This window comes from Melanotaenia boesemani, chromosome 17, assembly GCF_017639745.1.
Source record: "Melanotaenia boesemani isolate fMelBoe1 chromosome 17, fMelBoe1.pri, whole genome shotgun sequence".
NCBI classification, from domain to species: Eukaryota; Metazoa; Chordata; class Actinopteri; order Atheriniformes; family Melanotaeniidae; genus Melanotaenia; species Melanotaenia boesemani.
The window spans coordinates 29281480-29302140 of record NC_055698.1 but is presented as its reverse complement, the minus strand read 5'-3'; the positions used below and the strand labels follow the sequence as shown (position 1 = coordinate 29302140).

Genomic DNA, 20661 nt, shown 5'->3' with positions numbered 1-20661 from the left:
CTTGTCATGTGTTCGGTGTGGTTTTGGTCTGATGATGTCTGGATGTGAACAGGATGATGAAGAGGACGGTTTAGATACAAGCTGTAACTGAATCAGAACATTTAGTTGTTGAATCATGGTCCAGACACTTCTTTGTATTATTTACAACAGCATGTAAAACAGCATGTTGTACAATTAGTACGTAAACGTTGAACAATACACTTGTATTAATAATTTTAGAGAAAGTTGAATTAAGTTCACCTGTAAAGGTTTTAGCACATTTAAGGTTCACTCTGACATCATTCAACAAGATGAATATCCCTGACTTTTTGTACCTTCTTCATACATTACACACTTGCATCAGCATCTCAGTCTTAGATGTTGAACCAGGTGTGTTGAAACAGACAAGTATATAAAACCTGCAGGACTCTGAGGACCAGAGTTGGCCGTTCCTAGTATACAGTTATTGTCTTTCATTCTCTACTTCTACTCAGCTTGTCAAGCTCCTAATTATGTTGACCAGTGTCTTACAATTATTCTCATGCCACTCACCTGTTTGCCTTTTCAGCCTCCTCTAGTCATACCTCCAGGGAAATACTTATCTGCATACTTTCACCTTTTCAGTCTGAGTTTGGTTCATTTGAGTCTGAGGCTCTCAGGTCGTCACATTGTGGGCTTGATCATGTGTCTTATTCTCAACATTTCATTAGGACTATACTTCATTGCAGCTGTAAGCAGACTGCTATTTGCTAAGGTTAGTGAATTTTAGACTCCATGTGTGGACAGACTTATAGGCTTCTGGTAGAATCTAATCATAGCATTGTGTAAGACACATTTACAGTAGATTGTTTCCTTATAAGGGTCTGTTTTAAAGGACTGTACTCTGCAACTTAGAAAAGACTCCAGCACAGCATGTAAACATGACATTTGGGGAAGCATACATTTCATAAGACACATTCAGGTCTTGACTAAATATGGTTCTGTGTCTTAGAGACTCCAGCACACAAACATCAGAGTGTAACATCATATGTTTGCATGTACTACACTCATGATTAGTTCATTAAAAACTTAAGAATGTTCTTTGCCTGTTGGAATAGTATAAAATGCACTGACGTATCGCTCCTGTCGGGCAAAAACCTCCTATGTCCAAAATTCGTAATTTTTGTTTTCCTTCATAAATCAGTACTATTGGTCACCCTTTATGTCTATCTGTTGTTTTACAAATATTTACCCAAAGATATATGATGTAAAACACAATACCAAGTTCGATGACATTATGTCCAGTTATTACAAAACCACACAGTTTTTTTTTTAATTTTTTGAAAAAATGACAGTTTTGGAGATAGGAGGTTTGTGCCCGACAGCAGCGATATGTGGTCGGTTTGGGGATTCTCAAGATTGGCCAGAGACCTTGCAGAGATGCATATCTGTTTAAGATGTCACTTTTTGTAATAAACCATATTTTTTTATTATACATCAAGCTGACGTCCAGAGCTCATCTTTTACCTGAAAGTATTTTGCCACATCACTAGCTTAATGTCATTCACTACAAAATAGCATGATCCAGAGGAGAAGATCTTCATATGATGAAGTCATCATATCACAGAAACAACTATGAAGACACCAAGGACACCAAAGAAGAAACGACAGTACGGCACCGAAAGGAGAGGAAAATTTGTCAACCATACGATGGCTTCACAACACTACAGAATGTTATCAAGGACAAACAGCAAGATGGCATCACAAGCCAGAAAGAGGGTCACCACACATCACCTGCTCCCACAAAATAAACAATAATCACACAAAACAGCTGTTGTTCACTGTCACCAGATGTGAGAACATCTAAGTGTCGACCGTTATCTCCTGTCATGCTGCTTGTTGTAAATGTCGTCACACACGACACCCAACATGCAAAGACCTTTTAGGTTTATTTACTAAAGCTTTTGTTTGTTTGTTTTGTTTATTTTTGTTACTCAAAGTTTTTAAAACCAAACTTCCTCGACATCTTCAGATGATTTTAATATATCAAAAATTAACATGTCAATGGTTAACATGACAAACATTAAATAACTATCATAATAAAAATCAGCACATAATAAATATAAATCTCATTCTCTTTTATACTCGGAGCAAAACTCCATATTTAACATGATTAAATATGTACACACGTGTGTTTGTGTGTTCATCTGTGTTGTTTTTGTGTTTGTGTAGTGTTTCCCACAGGAAGATAAAAGTGTGTGAAGAGGACGTCTCATAGTTGATTCACCGTTGCATGAAGGAATGTTCTGAGTTTTCCTCCTGAGCCCAGAACAAGCTCAACTCCTGAGTGTTTCCTCTGTGTGGAACTAGAATTATTAATGCTGATTGTTGCTTTTAGTTCATACTGGATTCAAACTCCACTTTCTACAAGCATGGGTCTGTGTAAAATTTCTCTTAGTGAAATAAAATATTTAAATAACCCTGAAAACACAACACACAGCCCCACAATGTTTTTAAACTGATTGTTGTGTCCTGTGATGATAAAGCTGAACTCTTCATCATGTTGTGGTTTGTTATAAAATGTCTGAAACAAACTTCTCTACAGTGAGGTGAAACGTTGCTGATAATAGACAGAATATGATTAATTTAGAAAAGAAAACAGTCTTTTAAATCTCTGGTGTTTTTACAAATAGACAATTTAATTTGACCGGAATTTCTTTTATAGGTGTCCATATGGACACCCTACAGCCAAATAAGAATCGAGTATTCACCCAGACCATTCATGTTTTAATCACACAAACAGCTAAATGATGTCCCAAATACAAAACGGACTTAATCTTCCAAGGTTGCGCCCTCCTCTGGCATATGAAGGTCGCAGGAAGAAGTACAATGAAGGGGCCTATTCAGCCTACATGATGGTTATTGCATTGATTATTTAATATCAAAATGGAAGTTACTATAGTTACTATATATATAAAGTTACTATATATATATATATATATATATATATATATATACACATATATATGTAGTATATTTTATGTGTTAACAATAAACGTGTCATTATTTTTTTTATCATCCATCCATTATCTTGACCGCTTATTCCATTTCGGGTCGCGGGTGAGCTGGAGCCTATCCCAGCATTTTTTTTTTTTTTTTTTATCAATAAGCGATATTACTAAAATGTTTCCAAACCATTGCAAAAAAAGCTGGCCCGTTATAGCTTACATGGTGTATGTACCTCACTTGAGGTACAAATTAATCTGTGCAAACCTACGCATATTTTTCTTGTATTAGGAGTTACCACTAATGTGAAAAGTCTGCAACCAGCCCACAGCAAACCGCTGAGACCGTTGAGGAAACGGTAACTACCGCTACAGAAACGGCAAGTGCCATTGCAGGAACGGTAACTGCCGTTGTAGCGAGTGGCTGGCCTGGATCTTAGCGTTTCTCCATTTCTCTCTCTCCCTCTCCCCGCCGCCACCCTCCCCTCGCCCTCCCTCTGCTTGTAGCCGTTGAGAACAACTGCACAAAACTGATGTTACTCTATCTGCGATCGACTAGTTTTGCCTCACGTCAGGTCCCGGATGTGTGGCACAAAAGTTTGAATTTCAGATCTGAATTTGAATTTCAGATCTGAATTTGTATTTTAGATCTGAATTTGAATTTCAGATCTGAATTTTTCAAATACAAAAGTTTCAACTTTACCAATATACACATTAAAAAAAACAAAGATTCAATATCAAATATGGTAATTTGGATTCAGTTTTTTAAAGCAATTATTCAAAAAGGCATATTCAGATTCAAATTGAATGATTCAAATTCAAATATAAAGAATTCAGATTCGCTCCCCAGTGGCACAAAGCTTATCCCATATTTTTCCAGTTTGCCAGTTCGTCCATCAGTCTGATCACATTGTAACGTATGTGCTGATGCAGCTTTGAGAAACAAAAACATGATTAAGAAAAACTTTAAATTAGACATTTTATCTACGACTAGTCCAAATTAAAACAAGATATTTACATTTATTAGAAAAAGAAAATGCAGGCAGAATATCTACAAGCTGGGAAATAATGTGAAATATTTCTATTTTGCCTCTGTGAGAACAAACGAGCAATACGTCTGTTCTGGAGGAAACACGTATAAGTGATTTCATGTTTTCTTAATAGATTCTCTGAAAATTACCCAATTATGTGGAGAAGTAGCAGGAAGTCATGTCTTCTGTTTGTTACTGAAAATCAAGATAAAAGGATTTTATAAGATCAATATTTATGACTGATCAGGAAACCCTGACACCAGAAACAAAGAATTAGAAGGTTTAGTGGATTTTTTAGTTAATTGCTTTTATTGTTTGAGGAGTTTGTGATGTTTTCATTGTTCTGAGCTTCACTTCAACATGTTTACCTCTCCAGGAAGGAAAAGTTGTTCATGTTGTTAACGAACATTTAAACATTATTTTACTTTTACTCTTCTACTTAATGTGAATCCAAATTAGAATTTATAACAACATTCCAGATGATTCTATAAAATAATTATACATATACCAGATTCATTCATCAAGGTGATGGTGAAGGTGGTGATGCTGCTTCTTGTTTCAAAGCAAACTTTATTCATCAGCCTGAGGAGACAAAAAGACAAAAGAATACAAGAGGGCTGCCAGCACTGTCTCCTGTTTGTGTGCTTGTCAGTGTGCTCTCAATTTACATCCATTTTAGTGCGTTTTATTCACTTTTCTTTGCTGGAAAGTTGACTAAGGAAGGCTTAATCTAAAATCCTCCATAAAGAGCCTTCCGTGTGCTCACTAATTTTAAAATCTACCGGCTTCCAGCAGCTACAGTCTGGATCCTTGCTTGCCTTAGCTCATCGGGCCTTACATAAACTATAGCCTGGATCTCTACTGGTCTCAGCCTAGCCTCACCATCTATAACCTGGATCTCTGGTAGTCTCAGTCTGGCCTTCATCAGCTACAGCCTGGATCCTTGCTAGCCGCAGCTCAACCTGGCCTTCACCGACTACAGCCTGGATTTCTGCTATCTTCAGCCTGGCCTTCAGCAGCTACAGCCTGGGTCTGTGCTAGCCTTAGCCTGGCCCTTAGCAGCTACAGCCTGGATCTCTGCTAGCCGCAGCTCAACCTGGCCGTCATCAGCAACAACCTGGATCTCTGCTAGCCTCAGCCTGGCTCGACTACAGCCTGGATCTCTGCTAGCTCCAGCCTGGCCTTCATCAGCTACAGCCTGGGTCTCTGCTAGCTTCAGCCTGGCCTTCACTGACTACAGCCTGGATCTCAGCTAGCCCCAGCCTGGCTTGACTAAAGCCTGGATCTCTGCTAGCTTCAGCTTGGCCTTCATCAGCTACAGCCTGGGTCTCTGCTAGCTTCAGCCTGGCCTTCACTGACTACAGCCTGGATATCAGCTAGCCCCAGCCTGGCTTGACTAAAGCCTGGATCTCTGCTAGCTTCAGCTTGGCCTTCATCAGCTACAGCCTGGATCTCTGCTAGCTTCAGCCTGGCCTTCATCAGCTATAGCCTGGGTCTCTGCCAGCTCAGTCTGGCCTTCACCGACTTCAGCCTGGATCTCTGCTAGCCCCAGCCTGGCCTGAATACAGCCTGGGTCTTTACTAGCCTCAGCTCAGCCTGGCTTTTCGACAGCTAGAGCCTGGGTCCCTGCTAGCTTCAGGCCTTCATCACCAGCTACAGCTTACATCTCTGCCAGCTTCAGCCTACCAAAGCCAACCTGAAGATTATCCAGAGTTCTCCCGCAGGTGACTCCCCATCTCCCCCCTTTTTTAATCCTTCACTTTGAATCTGGTGAAATAATTTAACAATGATTTTAACTTTTGCACTGTCCCTGGGTTTCTTGCTTCTTCCTGGACCAGCTTTCCACAACTGTGGTGGTGTACCCGAACAAGTGCACCACCAATCTTTGACTTTGTCAAATGCTATAACAACTGCCTGGTCTTTAGAAACTATTGAGTCGTGTGAGTTGTCAGTGCCCCTATGGATATCCTCCTGTCGGGTAGTCTTAAAAAATTTTAACCAACTTCGCTTATGGTGTATTTTTGTCTTGAAAAGATGTTTCACCTATAGTGAAGTCAATTTCTGTAACAGTGGGAAGTCAGTTAGCACTGTCACTGGGTCATCTCACAATATAAAACGAAGAATTTTTATATTGCTTTTACTCTTGATATCAGGCAATGTACAACCAAATCCAGGCCCTGTTTTGAATAACATTAGTACTCCTCATGAATTCAGAGCCAGGACAGGCCTAGGATTACTTCATTTAAACATTAGGAGCTTGCTCCCCAAACTAGATGCCGTCAAGATCTGGATTCAAATAACTAATGCAGATATCCTTATTTTGTCAGAAACGTGGCTAAGTAAAGCTGTCTCTGACAGGGATATTGCTATCAGTGGGTATAATGTCTTCCGGTGTGATCGCCCACGAAAAGGTGGAGGGGTGGCTATATACATAAAAAATAAATTTCACGTTACCATGCTATCTTCTCTCTCAATCACCAAACATTTTGAACTCCTTGCCCTGAGGCTTGAATTCTCCCATGGCCAAGCTCTCACAATTATAGGTTGTTACAGACCTCCTTCTGCCTCCCCTGAAGCCCTTGATTCTCTTGCATCTTGCGTGACTGGGCTCAATCCCAGTGAGCTTCTTTTGATGGGTGATTTAAATCTTGACTGGTTCACTGCCTCGTCTGATAATCTTAAAGCTTTTTGTGACTCACTAAATTTAACTCAATTGATCAATGCCTCAACTCGGCCCAATATTAAAAACCCATCAAAATCTTCCTTACTTGACCTTATCTTAACAAATGCTCCTCATAAGTACACGGATACAGGTGTATTTGCAAATGACCTGAGTGATCACTGTACCATTGCAGCTATAAGAAATTCTAAGCTTCCAAGGTCTAAGCCCAATATTATATGTAAAAGAGATGTCAAAAACTTTTGCATCTTGGCTTTTATGCACGACATAGCTGCCTTTGAGTGGAGTAGAGTTTCTCTTTTTGACGATGTAGAGTTGGCTCTAAAGTACTTTTATGACGAATTCCAACGAATAGTCAATAAACATGCTCCTTTTAGAAAATTTAGGGTGAAGGGAAGAAATAATCCATGGTTTTCCTCTGAAATTGGAAACTTCCTCAAAGAGAGAGACATTGCTTGGGCCAGGGCCCGGAAAACAAAGTTGGAAGTAGACTGGCTCAGCTTTCGCCAGCTTAGAAATAAATGTACTTCGCTTATTAAACGTGCTAAGTCTGATTTTTATCTGAATGAATCCATAAGGAATTTAAATGACCCTAAAAAGTTTTGGCAAGTCATAAAATCTTCTATAAATCATGTGACAACTAATGACTTGCCAAGTTTTTTAATTACTCAATCAGGTACACTGACCGACAAGACAGCTATTCTTAATTGTTTTAATGATCATTTTATTTCTGCGGGGTCTTTGTTCGAGTCACTACATCCTGAATTGAAAAATACTGGTCTACCCAATGTAAATACACTCTTGACTCCACATGCAGTGAGTGGTCCCATTACTTGTCCTTTCAAGTTCATGTCTATATCTGCCTCTGAGGTAAAAAAATGCACTAAAGAGGCTGGACACAAATAAAGCAGCAGGGCCTGATAAAATTGAATCCCTTTACTTAAAGTTGGCTGCTGATTTTATTGCTGAGCCTCTCTCACATATTTTTAACCTGAGTCTTGTGAGCAATAAAATTCCAAAAATTTGGAAGTCAGCCTTCATTCTCCCCCTACTGAAAGGGGGCGAACAACTACAGACCAATATCTAAATTATGTATTTTAGCCAAATTGTTTGAGAGGATAATCAGTGACCAGTTAAAAGAATTTTTAGAATCGCATAATATTTTATCTCCACTCCAATCTGGTTTTAGAAAACAGCACAGCACTGTTACAGCTACTCTGAAGGTCCTAAATGACTTAACTGAGGCTCTGGACAGCAAAAAATATTGTATAGCTCTTTTTATTGATTTGTCAAAAGCATTTGATACAGTAGACCACAGATTGTTGGTACAAGCATTACATCACACTGGCTTATCTACACATGCAGCTGCCTGGTTTGCCAACTATCTATCAAATAGAACACAATGTGTTCAGGTGGCGGAAACCACCTCTTCTTTTCTGGACATTACCAAAGGGGTACCTCAAGGCTCAGTGCTGGGACCCATTTTATTTTCAATCTATATAAACAATCTCTGTAATAACTTATCAAATGCAATGTACCATTTTTATGCAGACGATACCATTATTTATTGCTGTTCTAACTCTCTCACTCAGGCTTTTGAGTTTTTACAATCTGCTTTTAACATTGTCCAGTCTCGTTTACATGATCTTAAATTGGTTTTAAATACAGACAAAACCAAGCTCATGGTCTTCCATCATTCAAAGATGCTACAGCAGAATATTCCAAATATCACAACATCAAATGGAAAACCTATAGAGCAGGTCTCACATTACAAGTACTTGGGTTTTATCTTAGATCAACAGCTCTCTTTTAAAACTCATATAAATAATCTGGTCTCTAAACTTAGGGCAAAGCTTGGTTTCCTTTTCAGAAATAGAACCTGCTTCTCTCTCAGGGTCAGAAAGAAATTAGTGACAGCGACCTTCTTGCCCATTCTCGACTATGGGGACGTGCTTTATTTAATAATAATAATAATAATACATTTTATTTATAAAGGCGCCTTTCTCACACTCAAGGTCACCGTACAATAAAAACACAACAATGAATAAATCCAAATAAAATACAAGAAAAACATAAAACAGTGATTGCAACAATGTACATATTATAATGAGTAAGCCAGTTTAAACAGATGTGTTTTCAGTTTGGATTTGAACAGATGAATAGAATCAGAGTTGCGGAGGTCAGGGGGGAGTGAGTTCCACAGATGAGGAGCAGAGCAGCTGAAAGCTCTACTCCCCATGGTGACAAGGCGAGCGGGGGTGAAGATGAGGTGAATTGCAGAGGAGGATCTGAGGGAACGGACCGGTTTGACAACACGGAGGAGATCAGAAAAATATGGAGGGGCGAGGTTGTGTATGGCCTTAAAGGTTAACAGCAAAATTTTATAGTGAATGCGATGGGTGATGGGGAGCCAGTGGAGCTGCTGTAAGATGGGGGTGATATGATGGATGGATGGGGTTCTAGTGATGATTCTGGCTGCTGCATTCTGTACCAGCTGAAGTTTATGAATTGATTTCTGGGGAAGACCAAACAGAAGGGAGTTGCAGTAATCCAAGCGTGATGTGACCAGGCTGTGTACAAGTATGGCGGTGGTGTGAGGGGTGAGAGAAGGGCGTAGGCGGTTGATATTGCGGAGATGGAAGTATGCGGACCGTGTTATGTTATTAATGTGTGATGTGAAAGAAAGAGTGCTGTCGAGGATGACACCCAGACTCTTTACCTGAGGGGAGGGAGAGATGGAAGAGTCATCAATGGGAATGCAGAAACTATCAGATTTAGAGAGGGTGGATTTGATGCCAACTAGTAACATTTCGGTTTTACTACTGTTTAATTTGAGAAAGTTTGAAGTGAACCAGGACTTAATGTCATGAAGACAATCTGTGAGTGAGGTAGGTGGGAGAGTGGAGTTTGGCTTTGTGGAGAGATAGAGCTGGGTGTCATCCGCATAACAATGGAAATGTATGTGGTGTTTTCTAAAAATATAACCGAGGGGGAGGAGGTAGATGATGAACAACAGGGGCCCCAGGACTGAGCCCTGGGGCACACCTGTGGTGACTGGGAGTGACTGGGAATGGGATGATTTCAGCTGTACGAACTGAGTGCGGCCAGAAAGGTATGATTTGAACCAGTTAAGAGGGGTGTGGGTAATGCCAATAGAGGAGAGTCTAGTCAGAAGGATGGAGTGGGAAATAGTATCGAAGGCCGCACTCAGATCGAGAAGGATAAGAATGGATAATAAACCAGAGTCAGCTGCTAGAAGGAGATCATTGGTGACTTTTAGTAATGCTGTTTCAGTGCTGTGGAGTGGACGGAAACCAGATTGAAATTCTTCATATAGATTGTTAATGGATAGATGGGCTCGGAGTTGTGAGGAAACTATTTTTTCCAGTAGTTTTGAAATAAACGGCAGATTGGAGATGGGACGAAAGTTATTAAGGTTGTTAGGGTCCAAGCCGGGTTTTTTAAGTATTGGGGTGATGGCAGCAGTTTTTAACAATGGGGGGACCAGACCAGTGGTGAGGGAGGAGTGTATGATGCAAGTAATGAGCGGCGCTAGTGAGGAAGCAGATGCTTTTACTAGGAAGGTTGGGATGGGGTCTAGTCGACAGGTGGATGATTTTGATTTCCTTATTAATTCAGTGATGGCAGTGATAGGGGGGAGAGTAAATGCAGAAAGAGAGATGGAAGGAGGCAGAAGGGGAGGTAATGGAGAAGGATTATAAGAAACATTTGGAGCGAGATGTTGATGAATATTCTGGATTTTGGATGTGAAGAATGAGATTAGACTGTTACAGAAAGCAGATGAGACCATGTGAGGTGGAAGGGAGTCAGGAGGTTGTGTAATTTTGTTCAAGAGAGAAAATAGAGCCTTTGTGTTACCTTCATTAGAATTAATTAAACTAGAATAATAGGTGGATTTGGCAAGTTTGCAGCAGTCCCTATAGTAAGTGATGTGGTTTTGATACATTTCCTGGTGGATAGTTAAACCAGTTTTCCTGTAGAGTCGCTCCAGTTGACGTCCTTTGGTTTTGAGTTTTCTGAGAGCAGGGGTAAACCAGGGTGAAGAGCAGTTGAAAGTGACTGATCTAGTTTTTAGAGGGGCCAAGTTATTGAGCAGATTCTGAAGACTGTTATTGTAATGTGAGACAAGATCATCAGGGCTAGAGAAACTGTCAGGGTGGGGTAGAGCGTTAATGGCAGTAGAGAGAGTGTCCAAGTTAATGTCCTTAATGTTACGGAAGGATATGTCACGTGAGCGCTTGTTTTTTGCAAGAACCAGACTGACAGAAAAAGAAATGATCATATGGTCAGAGAAGGGGAGCACATCAGTTTTGCAACCAGTGGGCATTAAACCTGAACAGCAAACTAAGTCAAGAATATGACCTTTTGAATGAGTTGGAGCAGTAATAAACTGCTGGAGACCAAAACTGTTAAGACAAGACATAAAATCCCTGGTGAGAATATTATTTACATTGTCCATATGGATGTTAAAATCTCCAAGAATTATTATGTTGGGCGATCGTGAGGAGAGATCAGCCAGAAATGCAGAGAAGTCATTTAAAAAGACCTTATTGGGCTTGGGTGGACGGTAAACTGTAGCGATGAAGGTTGGAACAGGACCAGGCAGCAGTAGGACCATTGATTCAAACGAGGGAGCGGAAGGGGCAGAGACCTGTGAGACTCTCCACTTCTCACGGGCAAACAGCGCGAGACCACCTCCACGGCCGGAGTCACGTGGTTTGCAATAGTAAACAAACCCAGGCGGGTTAGCTCCATTTAGGCAAGTGTAGTCATTTGGCTGCTGCCAAGTTTCAGTCAAACATAAAAAATCCAACTCACGGTCGACGAGAAGATCCTGGACGAGATGTTCCTTGTCAGTTAGTGAGCGGATATTCAGAAGACTGAAGTTTACGGTGGTGTCAGAGTTGGTAGCCGACCTAGCTAGGTGGGCTAGCACACTGTGATCAGCAGCACGACCGGTGTTCCGATGAGGGCGCCTGGATGTGGACCAAATGGACTTTATCTGTTTGGAGTTGTCCGAGTGGTAGTTCCGCCGGGAACCCCGGTGAATGGTTCTCCGCCGGGGAAAGACAGCCAGGTCAGGATGGAGGTGTAGGCATAAATCTGAGGGTTCATACTGCAGTGGCCAGCAGGAGGCGACCTCAGCGGCGGTGGAATGTGCAGTCATCGGAGAAGAAGAGGCAGGGGTCACAGTGGGGGCGTTTGATGTAAATGTAAACAGTCATGCACGTGTGCAAGTTTGCACCGCGTGTTGCATATTAGCCGCAAGTATGCGGCAGCCCGACCTGTTCGGATGAAAGCCATCTCCACAAAACAGTGAGGCACGGTTCCAAAATAAATTAAAATTGTCAATAAAACTAACATTATGGGAGCTGAAGATTGAGTGGAGCCAAGTATTAAGTCCAAGTATTCTGCTAAACCGGCCTGCGCCGCGGGACAACGTGGGAATGGGGCCTGAAATGAAGACACTCAGTCTTACAGAGTCGAGGAAAGTGAGAAGCTCAACGAAGTGTTTTTTAGTGATTTCTGAATGCTCGTGTGCTGTATCATTAGTCCCCACGTGAATTATGAGCCTGTGGACTGTGACGGGAGCTGACTGCAGGATGACCGGGAGTTTACTTAAAATATCGGAGACTGAAGCACCAGGAAAACAGTGCGTAACTGCATTGAAAAATCGGATGTGTTTTATGATTGAATCTCCAACTATCACCGTAGTAGGAGAGAAGAGTGGCCTTGGTGGGGACGAATGTAGGATGTCCTGGGGTTGTGAAGATATTTCAACTGGATTGTATTTTCTCATGTCGGAGACAGGCTGTGGGACAACAGACTCGAGCCCCGCGCATTGCGTTGCCAGAGGTGGTGTGGAAGAAGGAAAAACACCCCCGGAGCGCCGGAGCACAGCCTCCTTGAGGAGCCTGCGGCGGCGGGAGGCCGAAGACATAGGCCGGGATGTGGAACGCTGAGGGATCCGGTGGTGTTCGGACACTGGGCCAGGAGATGGACGAGTCTCGGGCTCCACCAGAACTGGAGCAGCATCAGCCAGCCCATCACACAGCAAAGCAGCACAATCTGGGGTACTCCTCCGGAGCGCAGGGAAGTCAAGAGAGGACTCCAGGTCTGGAGGGACCTGTGCCGTTCTGCTAGTACGAAGGGGCGCTGGGGAGTCGATAGCCAGGGCCGCGTATCTGTTCGACAGGCTCAGGGGCGGCGATCGGGACGTATTTTCTGATATCCTCTTTGTTCTGCGGACAAATACCTCTTCATCTGATATCAACCCTGGCCTGGGAGTTGAACAGAAAGAGGGCCGTGGGCAGGTGGATGGATCCCACGGAGTAGTGTCCTGAAGAGCAGCGCTGAGTGAGGCAAGACGCTTGGATTGTCCACAGGCCACGTCCATAAGTTTGTGGAGGAGTGCTTCTTTTTTCTTCAGCTCAGCTTTGAGACGCCGATTGTCCTCCTCAAGGTCAGTAATAATACCAGCAGCTTTTTTAAGAAGTTCTGTATCATTGGTACTGTTATTTGTAGCATTTACTTTGCATGATGTGCTGAGACCAAGTGACACGTCTGAGCTGGGTGACGCCATTTTTGAGTGCTTCGTCCAAATGTCTCCAGTCCTTGGACACTGTATTTCATGCGGCACTGAGATTTGTCACAGGCTGCAGTTATCTCACCCATCACTGTGAACTATATGCAAAATCAATCTTGCCTTCTCTGACTGCCCGTAGATATGCACACTGGCTGACCCTAATTTATAAGGCTCTCTTAAGCTTGAGTCCTCCTTATTTGTCCACTTTACTGCAGAAAACAAGCAGCTGCTATGCTTTGCGATCCTGTTCTACACTTGTTTTATCTGTTCCACGAGTAAGATCTGAATTTGGAAAAAGAGCATTTAGCTTTGCTGCCCCCACAGCATGGAACACTTTACAGTCCAATCTGAAACTTCTTGAAATTATTCCTCTTGGAGCTTTCCGCTCCATATTAAAGGACAGACAGAGTGAGACTATTGGACAGTGCCTGTGTTATAAATCTTAATTTGTTGTCTGTTGTAAAATTGCTTGGATGGTACACGCACTCTATGTTGAAAATGCTGTTGCTTTGGTGATATTGTATGTTTAATTTTGTTTTGTTTCTTTCTTTGTTTTGGTTCTCATACTGTTTTGTTTGTCTGTTTATGACGTGCTGCAGACCTCTTGGCCAGGTCACCCTTGTGAAAGAGATCATGATCTCAATGGGTTTTTTATCTGGTTAAATAAAGGTTAAAAAAATAAAATAAAATAAAAAAAATACACAAAATAGAACAGATTAATGTAAATGTTTGAGGAGTTTTTTCAGCAAAACAACTTATTTATGATGTAATTAAGACCTGAAAATAATAATAATATTCCAAATACACACTTCATATAAATTCATATATATTTCAACTGGATCATTTGCTCCTGGACCTCAGCGCTGTCAACAACTGTAAAGTCAGAAACACAGTTTGTCTGCATCCTGCTCTGAAATGTTTCTTAAGTAAATATTTACAAGAAATAAATCTGAAAATGCTCTTTTACACAAAATACAGAAATGATCTGCAATGATTTGAGATCAGAGGACACAGATAATAAATAGTACTTACGACACGGAGGACGCTTTGCTGAAATAAAAAGAAAGAAACATTATTTATGTTACAGTTCAAAATAAATTTCCTTTAACCTTCCTTTACATCAGCTAATGTTTACACTCTCATAAAACTGGCTGAGTGTTGCAGATCTTGTTAGTTAAATCTAATTTAACAATACTAGCAGTTTAGCTTCTTTTTCTTTGTCTAAAGTGAAAATACTGAAAAGAATAAAGTAAAGTCTCTCACCGTTCTTCTTTTTGTAAAGAATGAATCCTATCACAGCAACAACAGCAAGAACAACCACAGCAACAATGATGATGTTGGAATTTGTTGTAAACAAACACAAACACAAATTCAATAAATCTTATTTCAATCATTAAGCTAACATTCTTTTTATTTGTTGGAATTTATGTTTTTCTTCACTCCTTTGGTGGAGATTTATTTGACTTATCTGTGTTTGGATTTTATTAATTATTGTCAATAAAAAATTTAATTAAATTAAACATTCATGTGGCAACCCGATAATCAAGAACAATATAACTAAAGTTTATGGTTATTTGATATCATATATTTGATTTGATATATGATTATTTATACCACTTCATCCATTAAGGATCGTAGGGAAGCTGGAGCATAACCCAGCAATTAACAGGGTACCTGGGGGGAAGCCGGGGTACCCGGAAAGAACTCATGCATACACGGGGAGAACATGCAAACTCCGTACAGAAAGGCCACTGTTCAAACCTCCTCCCAGTTGAGACTCGAATCAGCTTCTTGCTGTGAGGCCGCGGTGCTAACCACCACACCACCGTGCAGCCCCCAAAGTTTATTCTTACACTGAAAATAAGCAAACGAAGCTTCTGATGATCACATTTACATCTCTATCTGTCTGCATAGATGACCAATAAACTTCATTCTGACTGATTTACTAAATGACACAGTACATAAATTCATACATTATGTTGAATTCCCTCCACTGATTTAGTAAAGACTTCAAAATACAACAGTAACGTTACCATGGTTACACATGAACAAGGTCACATACTCTTAAAGTAGTTAAATAAAGCCATTAAATTTATCTAAAAGAGAACTAGTTTAAAATTAGAATGATTGATCATATTGTTAATCAAAGGTAAATAAGCAGCAACATAAACATGTGATGGACTGTAATAAAGTTCTATCGAGCTTTTGCTTCAGTTAATAACGACTGCACCTCATCAGTAATCCCTGTGTGTGTGAGGCCCCGGAGAAGAGGGTATGGAGTGATCAGCATTTTAAAACATTTCTATGTGTGTCGACGTTTGCTGCTGTTGTCACTGAGGTGTTACTAAAGGTAGCAGCGCTGCTGCAATGAGAGGATAAAAACTTGCATTCAACAGTCATTAAGTACTGAAGGACTAGTTCCCAGCTTCACATGTTCCTAACTTGTGACTTACGGTAATTGGTCTTGATTTTTCTTTTCGTCGTGTGCTCCAGAAAGCTGAAACACACATTCATACTTTGTCCAGTCTTCGGTTCCAACCAATGAAAGATCCACGACAACACTTATCTGGAAGGTTCCATCATTGTTGGGGAGGATCTGTCCTTTGTCCACCCCCACATGAATCTCCTCTCCATCTTTCCTCCAGAAGAGTTCGGCTCTGTTGGGATAGAAACCAGTAGCGTGGCAGGTGACTGGAGAGGAGGAAGTCTTCTGGAGGAAAGACACTGAAGGAAGGTCTGGAGAGAAAACGCTTTACAGTTTCTTTATTAATAGTTTAAATACATAATAATCCATTAAATCCTTTAAATCTATTAAAATACCATAGCTGCATATGTTAAAGTGAAAAGAAGAAAAGAGGAGATGGTTCAGGATAAATAAAGATGAAGTGAGGTGAGAAAACAGTTGGGAACGTTAAAATATAGAGAAAAAAACCAGTCATGTGCAGAAATGGAGGAGAGAGGAAGACATAAGTCTGATTAATGTATAAATATTAATAGACAAAAGAGGGGAAATTAACAGGGACGAGCTTTGGTTAAAAAAAGGAAATAAGCATTAAAAATTAGATGGAGCAGGATTTACAGCACATACATGTAACATGTGAATTCTCAGTGTCTGTTACACTGAATCAGTTCAGGTGATTCTACCTGTTCTCATCAGAGAGCTCCTCCCATAGTTCAGGTACTTCTTCAGCCACTCAGGACAAATGTGATGGAGGTAATTCTTCTTCTGTGCTATCAAAGCTTTGTTATTGTCCAGCTTGTGTTTGGTGATGACAGCCTGTGGTGCTGCAGCGATCCATGATTCTGTCTTCAGGTCTAGAGCTACAAAGTCTTCTCCATCATAACCAGCTGATCATCACCTTCAACCTGTCCAGTCTCATCATCCCAGTCACAGCCATACATCCACTGGTAAATGTGAAGACCTGAGAGACACAGAGAGAGTTTACTGTGGATCACAGCCGTCACACAGAGACACGTTAGCATGAAGACACTGAAAGGGTTGTGTTGATGCTTTGCAGCAGAACAACTTTAACAAAACAAGCAGATAAATAGTGAAACATGAACAAACCTTCTGTTCGGTTGAAGCGTTTCTTTGCTGTTTCAATGTTGGCTATGAAAAGCTTGTGGGCACCGATTAAACTGTCAGTTTCACTTGCCAGATACTGTGGATCATCTTCTGAGACTCTCCTCATCCAGTCCTGTTTGGGCTCTACTCTCCTGCTGTCGCTGTCAAAACGGATCACCTGAACATCATCAACAAACCCGACGGCCACAAACTCAGGAAGTTTCCGACTTGACAGGATGCAGTGTAGAAATACTTCAGAGAGCGAATCGCTGGTAAAATATAAAACAATAACAACAATATGATTTAATTTGGGGGCTTTTTTCCCCCAAATGTATTATTGTCCTTTGCTTTTGCATTAAAGTTTCTATATCTGAAACCAGACTTTAGAAGAATTTTTTTTTTTTAATTATTGTGGCCGTAACACATCAGCTATGATGGAAGGCTTAATGATGCCTCTTAAACCTATTTTGCATGTTATTGGGTTGATAGCATTAAACAACAGCCTGAATCTGCCAGATGCTCAGACCAGTTTAACAAACTGTAACAACAAACTTTCAGATGTGACTCCGAGAAATACAGAATAGCTTATTGTGTGTTTTCAGCATCCTAAAATGTGTTTAATTAACCCATTTAATGTTCAGGTAGTTGTGATTATATGTATGTGTGACGTCAGAGACTGAAACAAAAAGCCATCAGATGACATAAGGCTGTGCTTTTTCATATTTTCATTTTTTTTTTTTGTCCTTTTTAGAAACAAAAGCAAAAGAAAATGTTTTTACATAAACCACATGCCATGATCCAAGTAGGTCCAGTGTCAAATAGATAAAGCTTTATTTTTCTTTCGTATATAAAAGTTTTCTTCCCCTTCCTCCTTTTTTTATTTACCTATAAGCTTTTTTTGGAGTTTCGTGCTGTATAAATATAAGTGTCACTTTGGTGGAGAAACTTCGGTTAGATCCTTTAAAATATGCTGCACTTAACTGAATTATTGAGCTGAGGGTCGGGATTTGCTTCTTTATTTTAGCTTTTATAAGCAACGTTGCACCGGAAGTAATACATAATATTCATATTATTATGTATATGTTGAAGAAATAATAACATACAGGTTTACACAAACAATTATCATTAGCCTCACAGCAGAGAAACTAGGCTATATTTTGATTTTATTATTAAAATATAAAACTGTCTGTCTGCACTGATGGAATAATTTCCTCATACTTGAGAATCCAAAAGTGAAAGAGTTTTTACAAACTATTTTATTTGTATTTAAACAACGTTAAAAGAGGTCATCAACATAAAACCCATCTATTATAAATATATGTCTATTCTAATATTTTGAAAAGCAAGTGTTAAAGTAAATAAATCTAATTTAAATATAAAACTTTAATAAAAATGTGTCAAAGTCTCATGAACCAATAGGAGAGCCAAACGACTTAGTCATCAGTCTCCAAGCGGTAACGGTGAAAACAGGTTTCAGCTGTGTTTACGTGCTCTGCAGAGAGACAGGAGACGTGTTGATGATGTCATTTCCAGGTGCAGAAAAGAGTTCCCAATTTATGCAGAGTTAAATAGTTTTTAAAAAAAAATCCTGCATGCGCTGTCTTAAATTAATATTTTAGAGTGAGTATGAAAAAGCATGAAAAGAAGTCAGGTGGGTCACAGGAGTGTAAGATCAGTGTTTATAACCCCAGCAGTTTTGGAGCCAGGCATCCATGCAGGAAGCTCTGCCTGCACTAACAGCCTGTAACCTGCTCAGTCTTGATTGTTCAATAACCGAGGATCTGGCCCAAGACACGCCTTGAAATGCCGACCCCCTCATTTACATAATGAGGCAGAAATGCATAAGGAAATGTAAAAAGGAAACAGAGAAATGAATATACTTGGAAAATAACACAAAATAAATACAGACTTAAAAATAAAGGAGGAATAAAAAAAACAAACAAATAAATAAATAAACTGAACTGAAAATGACATGTAAAAGTAAATAGATAGGAATATTAACAAAAAGTTAATTTAAAACAGCTGAAAATGACAAAAAATATATATATATGTGTCGTGTTTTATAGGTTTCTTAATGGAAAAAACATTTCCATTAATAAAATAAAAATAATTTATTGGTACATCAATTTGTTTATTGAGCCATTTTTATATTTCTGTTTTTATTTTTTATTTTGACAGTTTCAGTCCTCCATACTTTTGGTGTGTGTTGAATTTGGTTTTAATGCCACTCTATGTTTCAGACCAGGATGTATGAGATCAAGTGTGTATCTCGATTTTCAGCCCATCATCAGCTAAGTTGGAGATTTTCTGGTTACTGATTGTGGTGTAATGCAACAGTTAAATAAAACACTGTTTAACTTTGTTTATTATCCCCTGTGCTCTTTTTCTAAATGTCCCTTAACAGGCCTTTCAGCTAACCCATTAGATGCAGAATGAAATGGAGAAGATGATACGTGTGTTTCCATTTTGTGTCATACGCGCTTTAGTGTTTTTGTTGTTGTTGTTGTTTTTGTTTGTTTGTTTATTTACTGACCAAACACTGGGCATTGTCAAATAAAACCATCTTAGGAATAGTAGTGTGCTGAAACATTCTCTCAGACATTTTATTCTGACTGCTGTAGTACCTGAAGTCACTGGGTACATATATAGACATTTTGAATGTGTAATGGTGATCCTCATCAATAAGCTTGTTTTCTTCAGTCTGTCATCTTTTATTTTTCATTGGACCTGTTCTACACAGATGTTCCAGTATCTTCTTCTTTCCAAACGCAGCTTAATGATTCATCACTTTCATCCAATCATCTACAATCCCTGACTGTTTCTCTTCAGCTCAGTTTAACGTTTTTTCTTTCAGGTGTTGACGATGGTTTTCATTCAGTTTTTCTGAGAATAGATTGATTTCCTTCATTTGATTTCTCACAGATGTGTGTTTATTTTTGATATCTACTCTCCTGCTGTCGCCGTCAAAATGGATCATCTGAACATCACCAACAAACCCGACGGCCACAAACTCAGGAAGTTTCCGACTTGAGAGGACGCAGTGTAGAAATACTTCAGAGAGCGAATCGCTGGTAAAATATAAAACAATAACAACAATATGATTTAATTTTCTCAATTTAAGCTCATTTTACTGCAAGCTGAGCAGAAAAGAACTGTGGTTGTTTTAATTAAAGGTTCATTAAACGTCTCTTTCAACGTAACAAGAAATGCAGAAATATTGTTTTATTCCCTGCTCACATTAAAATTGAATTTATTTTACTTTCAGCAATTTTCATAAAATATTTAATCAAGTCTCCAAACCTCAGTTAAGTGAAGGATTTTTTTTCTCTTTGACACATTAAACCTCTCATTGTTTCATCACAACTTCTATTTAATTTGATCAGTTTCAGAGAAATAAAATACATTTCTTTCTATGTTTTTATCCTTTAAACATCAGTTTGGGCTGTTTTTTGTTTTTGATTGTAATTTGTTTCTCTTTGGTTTTCTGCTTTTTTATTATAGTTAATTTTTATTTTAAAAAAAATGTAAAGAGTAACATATTTAATTATTTTGGATTTGATCAGAAGTTATAGTATAAAGTTTATTTTAACAGTCTTTGACTTAAAAAAAAATTTAAAAAAAGCATTTTGTCATTAAAACCAAAACTACAAATTTAAATGGATGAGAAACTAAAAATAAAATCATGTTCTATTCATGAATTTATAGATAACTGTGTGTCATGCAACCATGTCTGTATTTTGGGGGCGGCATGGCTCAGCGGTCGTCCTTCAGCCCAAGGGTTGCCGGTTAGATCCCGACCCGTTGAGCTCATGTTG

At 39.5% G+C, this 20661-nt stretch overlaps 1 protein-coding gene across 1 annotated transcript; it reads right to left on the bottom strand.

The window, feature by feature from the left end:
- Positions 1–14215: 14215 nt before the first annotated feature.
- On the bottom strand, positions 14216–19321 carry LOC121656451 (class I histocompatibility antigen, F10 alpha chain-like). The gene is given in 9 exon segments (XM_042011442.1): positions 14216–14331; positions 14545–14661; positions 15627–15643; positions 15735–16017; positions 16426–16629; positions 16632–16703; positions 16850–17065; positions 17068–17115; positions 19300–19321. Coding segments are annotated over 9 exon segments (1095 nt in total).
- Positions 19322–20661: the final 1340 nt, after the last annotated feature.